The 11,612-nt window shown below is 34.2% G+C and overlaps 1 protein-coding gene and 1 long non-coding RNA gene across 3 annotated transcripts; one reads left to right on the forward strand and one right to left on the reverse strand.

Annotated features, from left to right (window-relative positions):
• Positions 1-2,053: 2,053 nt before the first annotated feature.
• On the reverse strand, positions 2,054-10,030 carry rdh12l (retinol dehydrogenase 12, like). 2 transcript variants are annotated; one of them, XM_048175507.1, is made up of 7 exons: positions 9,903-10,030; positions 7,033-7,145; positions 6,785-6,940; positions 6,599-6,703; positions 6,300-6,509; positions 4,585-4,777; positions 2,054-2,519 (listed from the first exon to the last, which is right to left on the reverse strand). In XM_048175507.1, the coding sequence occupies exons 2-7, from the start codon at positions 7,139-7,141 to the stop codon at positions 2,417-2,419; spliced, it is 876 nt and encodes a 291-aa protein (XP_048031464.1). In that variant the 5' UTR covers positions 7,142-7,145; positions 9,903-10,030; the 3' UTR covers positions 2,054-2,416. The 2 variants fall into 2 exon arrangements, with proteins under 2 accessions (XP_048031464.1, XP_048031462.1); XM_048175505.1 differs by lacking the exon at positions 9,903-10,030 and adding an exon at positions 7,445-7,605.
• On the forward strand, positions 9,135-11,411 carry LOC125258524. Its single transcript, XR_007182644.1, has 3 exons — positions 9,135-9,186; positions 11,097-11,176; positions 11,318-11,411. It is a non-coding gene; the product is annotated as an uncharacterized LOC125258524 (long non-coding RNA).
• Positions 11,412-11,612: the final 201 nt, after the last annotated feature.

Genomic DNA, 11,612 nt, shown 5'->3' on the forward strand with positions numbered 1-11,612 from the left:
TTCAGCCAAAAATGAAAATTCAGTCATTAATTACTCACCCTCATGTTGTTCCAAACCCATAAGACTTTCATTCATCTTCAGAACACAGATTAAGGTATTTTTTGATAAAATCCAATGGCTCAGTGATGCCTGCATTGACAGCAAGATAATTAACATTTTCAGATGCCCAGAAAGCTACTAAAAACATATTTAAAACAGTTCATGTGACTACAGTGGTTCAACCTTAATGTTATGAAGCGACGGGAATACTTTTTGTGCGCCAAAAACAAAATAACGACAATATCGATGGGCGATTTCAAAACACTGCTTCACGAAGCTTTACGAATCTTTTATTTTGAATCAGTGGTTCGGAGCGTGTATCAAACTGCCAAAGTCACGCCCCCCAGTGGTGAATCACCGAAATTTGGAAACGTTTCGAAACACTTATGATGTAACGAAGCCTTGTTTACTGAAATCACATGACTTTGGCAGTTTGTTACGCGCTCCGAACCACTGATTCGAAACAAAAGATTCGAAAAGCTTCGAAGCTTCATGAAGCAGTGTTTTGAAATGGTTCATCACTAGATATTGTTGAATAAAGTAGTTTTTTTGGCGCACAAAAAGTATTCTCATTGCTTCATTACATTAAGGTTGAACCACTGTAGTCACATGAACTGTTTTAAATATGTCTTTAGTCGCTTTCTGGGCATTTGAAAGTGTTAATTATCTTGCTGTCAATGGAGGCATCACTGAGCCATATCGGATTTGATCAATATCTTAATTTGTGTTCTGAAGCTGTACGAAAGTCTTACAGGTGTGGAAAAACATGAGTGTGAGTAATTAATGACAGAATTTTCATTTTGGGGTGAACTTACCCTTTAAATCTGTTGTGGTCAGGTGGTAAAAGTCGTAGTTCTCAGAAAATTACGAGTTTACACGTTGTAATTGCAAGTTCTATAAGCATATGAAGGCTTTTTACAGTTCAAAACCATTATGGTAATTACGACATGACGTGAATGCACCTCTAAAAACATTCTTTCTGTCGCATTATTGGTTCTTCAGGTCAGTATATTGGTTTCTAGGGTCTTTAAAACAAAATGATTTTCTAAACAACTAGAGAATAAAAAGTTTGTGTAAATGGTTCTCATATGGCCACCAGACTGTAAAACTTGGTTCTAATTGGAACCTTTATTTTTAAGTGTGAATGACTAATAGGTTAACATCCCTGAATATAATAAACTACAGATCAAATGCTGTATGTTAGAAATATAGACCGATTCAAGGAAACAGGACTTACGTCGCGGTTTCTGCTCCTTTTGCTCCATCGGGACAGAGTGATGTGAGGAGAGAATGACATGCAAGTTCATTACTGAACACAGAGCTCCATTCATGCCTTTCAATTACCTCAGTGGTTAATTGCCCCGACAAAAGTGGCTTCGATTCTCATAGCGCTTGTGATTTGCCAGTAGGGGCCTCAAATTATTACCACACTGTTTTACTTGTACAACTCTTATATTTTACAGTGCCTACTTGGAACATGTTCACACACATCTGTTTGGTTAAAATAATAATTACATCAAATAATAATTTAATGTTGCAGTTTTAGAGAAATAAAATATGACAATGTCAATTTTTGGTGGCCACTAGGTGGTGCTAGTGACCATTTTTCATATTCCCCTGCATCACACTATATTAGGCAATGAGTTGTTGTCATGGTGACAGGTTACAAGGAGAGAAAAGCTGCAGTTGAAGGTTGTCAAGGGGACTAGGCCAGGGGAAGCAGAGATGCCGTTAGCGGTTGTTCATGGTGATCGGGTCAAGGGAAGGCATAGCTGATTAGAGGTTGTCATGACGACTGGCTCAGGGTGAGAGTAGAGATGAGAGATTGCCATGGTGACCGAGTCAGGAAGAGAACAGAGCTGCAAGAGTTGCTGAACTGGCATCTTTATATTTTACGCAACATATTATTAACATATGTTTTAAATGTTTTTGACATATTTTTTTTCTTTTCTTTAGCAAAAAAAGTATGCATATAACATATATGAGACATATTAAACAAATGAATGTGCAAATATTTTGGGTCATACCAAACTTTTTATTGCAAATTAATTCCAGGATACAAAAATTGAAATGCATTAAACATATTCACATATACTTAGTGCATTTTCAACTATTTGAATCTGGCATTTATTTAATGCAATATATAATTTAGTGCATAAATATGTACCTTTATTATTAGATATAAGCAACCTGAGACCAAAAAATATACGTTTTAAAATTTCACATAATGTAAAGCCCATCATATTTGATAGCCAGTTCTCTTTTTGATATTATGTTAATATTAATATTAACTATTAGTATTTCTAAATTGGACAGATACGCTGATCTCAGGCAGACTGCAATAAAACTTGAAGTCATCAGGAAGAGAGTTGAGTTTTCATTCCCATGTGATGCTGAGCATCTTACAGCTGAGTTCCCAGAGGCGCTGGGCCGTCTCATCATCCATGGCAGCCTGGGAGCATTTAGCAGGTGCACAGTCACTGCGAGGAGAGCAGAAGACAGGTGAGTATGTGCAACAGTTGTCTAACAGCAGTGCTTAACTTGTAAATGAATAATTGCCGGATTAAAACAGCAGTTAATAGGCACTGTGACCATACAACATCAGTTTTCCTGGAACATACAATAAGTTCAGTGCATTTCATCTATATATATTCATCTATATAATATTGTTGAATAGTAGGTGTCCCCAACTAAGCAAGCCAAACGTTCTGCTACTCACTGCATGCAAAACAATAAGCAGTAAGCACCAACCAATGAGAGTGATTTTGAACTTAAAAAAGCTGATTGGTCAAAAATATTTTCAGAGAACAAATAGCAAAACCTAACCTTTAAATTAATCTGCATAAACCGGCACTCGCTTTGTTTTGCTCTGTCACCATGCAATGCACTTTTTAGTGCCGGATCGTTTAAAGCGAACAGTTGATGGACCCCATTGACTAAATATATGGAAGTCAGTGGGGCTCATCAACTGTTTGGTTACCGACATATTTTAAAATATCTTCTTTTATGTTCAGCAGAAGAAAGATATTCATACAGCTTTTGGAACAACTTGAGGGTGAGTAAATCATTTTTGGGTGAACTATCCCTTTAAAACCAAATACCGGAACGAAAAATCCAAAATCGGACATTTTCCGGAACAGTATCCGGCTCAAATTAAGCACTGTCTAACAGACTATTAAAAACATGACTGAACTGTAGCTGTTTATGAAACACCATGACATCATAGTTTATCAGAAGTTATTGAATGCTGTATGATAATGATATTTAACTGAATGATAACAGAATATGCCCTATTGGACTTTGTATTAGGTGTATGCTGTACTTTGCTAGGTTATGTGTTACATGGTAAGCTCTGCTGCAGGGCTGGAGTGGGACTCATTTTCAGCCCTGGAGTTTCATGCATTAGACCGGCCCACTTTAATTCACGACTGTATTGATATAATAATTATTGTTATAATAATGATTTTGTTATTGATTAATTCTGTAACCATCTAGTGACTGTAGTTAAAAAAAACAAAAGTTAAAAATTCATTATTATTATTATTATAATTTTTTAAAAAGTGTTTGCTTTCCAGTAGATGGCAGCAATTGTCCACTAAACCCAGGCCCATTTTTCATGTCTTTTTCATGTCTTTTTTGGCTGTGAATGAAATTGAGAAATGCAGACCTTTTTTAAAGTGGATTTAAAATAAAAATTTTGCTATTTTATATAATTGTATATACTTAACTTAATAGAAATTGAGGCAAATAAATAACAAAAAAATACCATAAAACTGCACAACTTTACAATATTATGTTTAAAAGAAGTTACATTGTGACAAAATCACATTTTACTGTCTGGTTATGTAAGCAAATTGGACAGAAAAATGAATATTGTTGGCCAATGTGTAATAGCATAGCAAGCAACATAACATAAGTGATAGGCCCTATATTTTATTATTTGCCTACTATTATTACAATATGAGACATAGCTGCATGCATGCCTTTATCTTTCGCAAGTTTGCCCTCTTCCTTTTTATTTATTTACCTAAATCGGCCTCCGGTGGCTAAGACCTTTTGTCTTACCATAATTTAGTGTTGATTTAGAACTTGTCCCGCTCCCCACCCGCTCTCCCTACAGACGTCCACTCATCCCTTCTTCTCGTATAGCCTACTTTTGAGTGCGTTGTCTTCTCTGGGCGCACACTCCGAGTCCCTCCTGACCAGGTTACTTTACCCACAGGGTGACATGATATCATACGTGCAAATGAACGGTAAAACCCCAATCGCGAATTCGTTTTTTTTTTTGTTTTTTTGCTTGCCGGCCTGGGCCATTGCCCATGTCGCCCATGCCTAAATCTGCCACTGACTGGTTTTAAGGGAAAAGGTAGGCTACTCAGCTTAGTACATTTGTCCGTGTTGACATATTCTAGATCATATTTCAACACAATGCCATGACAACTGAATAGCCCACTGGGAATTCTTCCGGTGCTCCCGATTAGCCAATCTGGGCCTGCTCTACTGCAATTTATTCTTTTGCTAAGATCGAGATGAAAATCCACTGACCTGTAATATTTGCCACTCTCTGTCTCCAGTTCAGGGGCCACGGCACAGTAGATGGAGGTCTGAGCTCCCTGCGCAGTTGTTTTGGTGAAGGGCTTTGACAACCACAAGCCAGCTTGTAGAACTATATTCATGTGCCTCCACAAATCAGTCTGAACCACGCCAGGATGGAGAGCATACGCTGTCACTCCAGTACCTGAGACGCCACACAAGACCAGACGAGAAAGCAGCAATCATCATATTATTGAAATAAAACAACGATATTTACAAATGCACATCCCAGGACAGGGTCAGAAATTATCCAGGGGCAAAAGTGGCACAGATATTAATTTAAAATATGTTTAATCTGTTATATACTGTTACATTTTATAATATATTTTTTATTATATTATTTTAATATATTTTATAATCTATTTTAGTTCTATGAAGCTGGTTTAGGCATTTTAGTGGTATTTAAATAATTTATTAAAAAAGTTAAATGAGTGGAAAAAAAAATTAAAGATTAATTTACTAATACACTAATACAGGAATAAAATGAAATTAGAATAATAAAATAAAAAATACATAAAAATTAAAAACATTGTACTTAAACACATTTTTTTATTTTATATATATATATATATATATATATATATATATATATATATATATATATATATATATATACAGTACAGTCCAAAAGTTTGGAACCACTAAGATTTTTCATGTTTTTAAAAGAAGTTTCGTCTGCTCACCAAGGCTACATTTATTTAATTAAAAATACAGTAAAAAACAGTAATATTGTGAAATATTATTACAATTTAAAATAACTGTTTTCTATTTGAATATATTTCACAAAGTAATTTATTCCTGTGATGCAAAGCTGAATTTTCAGCATCATTACTCCAGTCTTCAGTGTCACATGATCCTTCAGAAATCATTCTAATATGCTGATCTGCTGCTCAAGAAACATTTAATGTGTACAATTGTACAAAATATTTGTGTACAATATTTTTTTTCAGGATTATTTGATGAATAGAAAGTTCAAAAGAACAGTGTTTATCTGAAATCTAATCTTTTGTAACATTATAAATGTCTTTACTGCCACTTTTGATTGATTTAATGTATCCTTGCTGAATAAAAGTATTCATTTCTTTAATTTCTTTTCAAAAAAATAAAAATAAAAATTCTTACTGACCCCAAACTTTTGAACGGTAGTGTATAATGCTACAGAAGCTTTGTATTTCAGATAAATGCTGTTCTTTTGAACTTTCTATTCATCAAATAATATTACTTATTTACAAATGCACGTCCCAGGACAGGGTCAGAAATTATCCAGGGGCAAAAGTGGCACAGAAATTAATTTAAAATATGTTTAATCTGTTATATACTGTAACATTTTATAATATATTTTTTATTATATTATTTTACATTTTATTTTAATATATTTTATCATCTATTTTAGTTCTATGAAGCTGGTTTAGGCATTTTAGTGGTATTTAAATAATTGATTAATAAAGTTAATTAAGTGGGAAAAAAAATTAAAGATCAATTTACTAATACAGGAATAAAATGAAATTAGAATAATAAAATAAAAATACATAAAAATTAAAAACATTGTGCTTAAACACATTTTTATTATATATATATATATATATATATATATATATATATATATATATATATATATATATATATATAAACAAGCAATGTAAATGTCCTTTTTTTAAGAGACAGACCTTCTAATCTTTTGGCCAATGAGCGAGTGAACAGAATGTTTGCCAGCTTGCTCTGGGCGTAGGCTTTCTGTTTATCGTAGTTCTTCTCACTATTGAGGTCCTCTAAGTTGATGGTCCCCCACTGGTGTGCCATGGACGAGATATTAATGATCCTTGCTGGCGTTGATCTTTTAATCAAATCCAATAACAGGTAAGTCAACAGGAAGTGACCTACAGGAAGAAGGACAGCTCTGATGTCTCTATTAATTTCTTTTAGGGTTAAAAATGGTGACCGATTCAGACAAATTAGATATGCTTACCCAAGTGGTTCACCCCTATTTGCATTTCAAAACCATCTGCAGTCTTTCCGTAAGGACAAGCCATCAAACCAGCGTTGTTAATTAAGATGTTGACTTGTTTCTCCTCTGAAAGACAATATATATATACAGTAGCATCAGTGTAGTGCTATATAAGGAAGACATTTATAAAGGACTTTTATAACTCACCTTTATTGATGTTCTCTGCAAATTCTCTGATTGATTTGGAATCTGCCAGGTCAAGCCTTCTGGTAACAACATCCTGGTTTCCTGAAGCACCCTTAACTTCTTTCAGGGCTGCATCTGCTTTCTCTGTATCCCTGCAAGCCATAATGATCCGTGCCCCTAAAGACAAGACAGAAGAAAGCCAGAAAGACAACATTTTTACATATGACAATTATATTAATATTAATCTTTATAGAGATAAGGTTGTCTACCTCTCTTTGCCAGGTCAATGGCTGTTTCTTTGCCAATTCCAGTGTTAGCTCCAGTAATTATAACAGTTTTACCGTCAAGTCTGGCATCAGATGACCACGAACGAAACATATTTCTGAGGGGAAAAGGGATAAAGGTAATTATTTTTCATATTGCTCAACTTGGGCGTTGGTTTGATGTCAACTAGTTTCGCATGCTTAATGAAATACTAATAAAACATATGTTTTAATAATCCTTGGTTTTTGCCCAGTCATGTCAGGTCTGTACTGGATTCAAACCATCTGAAATATTTGTATCATATGAATGAAAATCCATTAAACGTAACTTCCTCGACACAACTGTATTGTGCAACATTTCACTGTCCACATCTACTATAACAGCTATGAAATATAATATATACCGTTCTGTTCATACCTTAGTGCCTGCATTTTAAGATGATATGTATCCAGAAACAAAAAAGAAAGTTTCTAAAACTAGTTAATGCAGATTAAGCAGAAAAAAAACAGTAGTTCAAAATCAAAGAGCTCGCACTGTCGCTAGTGGGAGGAGTCAGATGACGCACAAGGAAGAGTTGTAGTTTGGGATTGGTCAGAGACAGTAAACCCGGACCTGTATAATTATTTTTATTTTTTATTCTATTTATACGTTAATTCTTGAAGCCAGAAATATTATAGACTTTTATATTTATTATATGTCAACATAAATATAATTACTGCTATCTGGAAAACAGAGAGAAAGGGCATATTTTACTCTTAAAAAACAAACAAAAAAAAAAACTAGATCACGTGATTCTTAGTTTAACCAGGAGATGGCAGTAGATGTTTAGTAAAGAAATAAGCAGGTGTTTAAATATTTGTTTGAGGTTAACATGTTTATACAGTGGGCTAAAAATCAGTTCACCCAAAAATGAAAATTCTGTCATCATTTACTCCCCTCAAGTTGTTCCAAACCTGTATGAATGTCTTTGTTCTGCTGTACACAAAGAAAGATATTTGGAAGAATGTTTGTAACCAAGCAGATCTCGCCCCCCCATTGACTACCATAGTAGGAAAAAACATACTATGGTGGAGGCCGAGATCAGCTTGGTTACTGACATTCTTCCAAATATCGTCCTTTGTGTTCAACTTCAGGGGGAGTAAATGATGACAGAATTTTCATTTTTTGGTTAACTATCCCTTTAAGTGTAGATTACTTTAATAGTCGTGTTTTGTGACAAATGCATCTTTAAAAAATCTTAAAAACTGCTTTGTAATGCCCCAATTTATTTCAGCAGTTCATATTTCTCTGAAACTGTCAGAAGATTGCTATTCTCGAGCATCATATTTTTAGATTCTACACTGTAACACTCCAAACCATGTGACAGACTAGTGCAAGACTAGTAAGACTTTAACTGGTAATGTTTCTCAGAAACTGCAGAATTGCTCTCAAACACACTGTGCTGCTCTAATAAGACACATTGGATGAAATAAATTGCATCTAAGAAAGCACTACTGCAAAGTTTCTTGCATTGCAGTGATGCCCTTATTAGTAATTCAGCATCTGTGTGTATGCAGTGAAATGCAAAACTTACGACTGACCATTAGAAAATAATATTTCGCTATGTATGCAGTATGTGTAGCATATTTGCCAAATAAAAGGCTTTGAAGGGTAAGTTCACCCCAAAAATGAAAATAATGACATTTATTACCTTAATATTATAAAGTGACGAGAAAAGTTTTTGTGCACCAAAAAAAAAAAAAAAAAAAAAAAAAAACGACTTTTTAACAATATCCAGTGATGGCCGATTTCACTGCTTCATGAAGCTTCTTAACTTTACGAATCAAATCAGTGATTCGGAGCGCCAAAGTCACGTGATTTCAGCAGTTTGGCGGTTTGAAACGCGATCCGAATCACTGATTCGACTCAAAAGATTCATAACGCTCCTAAGCAGTTATTTTTTTATTTTTTATTTTTTGGAGCACAAAAAATATTCTCATCGCTTTATAATATTAAGATAGAACCACTAAACTCACATGAACTGATTTAAATATGTTTTTAGTACATTTATGGATCGTGAGAGAGGAAGTACCATTGCTGACTAACGTATAGATGCTGCCATCGGATTTAATCAAACATATCTTAATTTGTGTTCTGAAGATGTGTGGAACAACATGAGGGTGAGTAATAAATGACATTATTTTCATTTTTGGGTGAACTAACCCTTTAATGGTAGTATTACCGTTTAAAATATTTGTGTTTACATACTATTGATCTTATTCATGGTGAGATTTATTAGCAAATTACTTATTCAGTAGTTAAGGAGCATAACGCACACATATATGCCCAAATGTGTGCTTATGCACTATTAATGTTTATAACCCCTTACATTTAAACACTCCAACACCGGTCAAAGCACACACAGGCATCTGAAAGAGGAAGTGCGTTGTCAGCTATCAGATGATAGTGTGTAAGTAAACATTTCCTTCCCTCGTTTTTCACAGGACAGCCACAGAGAGAGCTATAATTAAATCACCTCTGATTAATAGTCATCTCAGGGATGACACATTGAAGGCCTAACTTTGAGGGTTAGTCCAACAAACAAACAAACCTAAAGTGCAATACATTTTGCAGCACTTCTCGTTTTTTTTTTTTTTTTTTTTTTTTTTACAAGTGCGGTATATTCAGGCTAGATATTAGAAAACACCCAAAGCTGCCATAAAAATAATTATAGGCCATTGTCACGAGAAGCCTTTTACACACCTTCATTTCTTATAATGCAAATATGACTCGCTTGACAAGTTTAATTGAATGAAGCTGATCTTGAATGGCTCATTAAGCATATATGGAGAAGATGTTATTAAACTAATTATCTGAAAAATGTACTTGGACCCACCTTATTCTACGAAACGAAAAGTGGTTGATGCCTTCAGGGATTAAAAATAACTACACTCTGTCTGTCACCTCATCCCACGGTTTCACTGGAGAATGACTATTTGAGTTTCCAGGTTGGTGGAGAAATGGAAGTGCAGAGGAAGAAAGAAAAACAGTGTTGCTATGTTGACCATCACACTAATTAACCACTGTGCACTACTAAATATGGGCTCTTCTTTCTTTTGCTTGGTCTGTCAACACGATCTGTGTTAGTTAATAATAAGACAGAATGTGGCTGCTGTAGAATTACAAAACCTGAGTGAAAGCATTGTTTTCAAAGAAATCAAAGTCTGATAGACTATCTTTGGAAACGAATACAAGCTTGTTTACAGTGTACTTCCTTTTCAAATTATTATTTGAAACAATGATAAGCATTCTGTACTACAGTATATTAATGACCTTAGACATTGATGATTCATAATATATCTGGTTTATTTTTCACACTGTGAATGAATAGTTGAGGTGATGTTTATGCTTTTTGGCAAATGGTCATTCATGTATTCATGTGCACAATATATTTATGGCGGAGTGGCATGCTATTGTGCACATGAAATACAAAACTGGATGGTTATAAATCTGTTAATATAAAGATGCTTATTGTTTACATAGGCAGCTGCCTACTAGTTAACTTCATGTGTGACTAATTTGGAACACTAGTAGGTAGCAAAACTTCAATAGAGTATGATGTATGCATGTTGCTAGGTGATTATGACACAATATAGACAACTTATACAAAAATTAGTTAAATAATCAACATTCGTTATTGATACTTTTCAGTATTAATTTACTCGAGATTATTCTCTCTCGGCTTCCACGTTGTAGCAATGCAGTCCCAGGTGAAAAAAAAGTACACTTCTATAATATACTTAAAAAATGTATTAAAAAAAATAACATTTTAAATATAGATATAGTATATTAAAAGCACATTTTAGTTCGTATTTCATGGTGTCTCACAATAGCACAGTTTAGTACACTTAGATGATTATCTTAAGTACTAAAGAAGAATTTTTAGTATACTAAGTACAAAATTAGTGCGTGGAAATAGAGCACTTTAAGTATATTATAGAAATGTACTTTTTTTAACCTGGGGTCTGGGATAGCCTACTCTGACATGCAAGTTTGCCTCAGAATTTCACCTTTTTCTTTATCTTTTCAGGTTCAGTCAGTCATTACTGACGGGTATGAACAAAAACTTAAAGAACCTGTCTCAGACTTTAATGTGTTTCTGCATGATGTGTAAGTTTCTCACTCCTCCTGAATACCTTGATGATTGATATTCACCTACTTTTGAGTTTGTGTTGGCATGTGTGTGAAAACTGGGTTGATCATTGTGTCAACCTAATTGTTTTTCTGATTCGTCCCTGTTTTGATCTCCAGAGAATTTCACCGGAAAATAATCACCCCCACGGTCCACAGGAGCACACAGAATGGGTATTATCATTTTCAATTAAGTTAAAATGGTATGAATTACATAATCAGTTATTCTTCACTGATTTCTAGGAACCTGATTTCTGTAAACATTTCAGAAAACTGGATCTTCCACAAACATGTTTTTGATGAGAATGGTTTGGCTTTGCCAGCAGTCTCATCAGGACTTCTTATTGCTCTTTCGTTGCTCAGGAGACTTAATTGAATACTGAATTATGTTTCATTTAAGTATAAACTTCCTTTG

This window comes from Megalobrama amblycephala, linkage group LG22 (assembly GCF_018812025.1).
Source record: "Megalobrama amblycephala isolate DHTTF-2021 linkage group LG22, ASM1881202v1, whole genome shotgun sequence".
Lineage (NCBI taxonomy): Eukaryota > Metazoa > Chordata > Actinopteri > Cypriniformes > Xenocyprididae > Megalobrama > Megalobrama amblycephala.

What these genes read in the sequence shown, in the direction of transcription:
- rdh12l (XM_048175505.1), bottom strand. An exon ending in TGCAGAGAACATCAATAAAG is followed by an intron (nt 6,704 to 6,784) that starts GTGAGTTATAAA and finishes ATTGTCTTTCAG; the next exon opens with AGGAGAAACAAGTCAACATC. An exon ending in GAGAGTGGCAAATATTACAG is followed by an intron (nt 2,520 to 4,584) that starts GTCAGTGGATTT and finishes CTCTCCTCGCAG; the next exon opens with TGACTGTGCACCTGCTAAAT.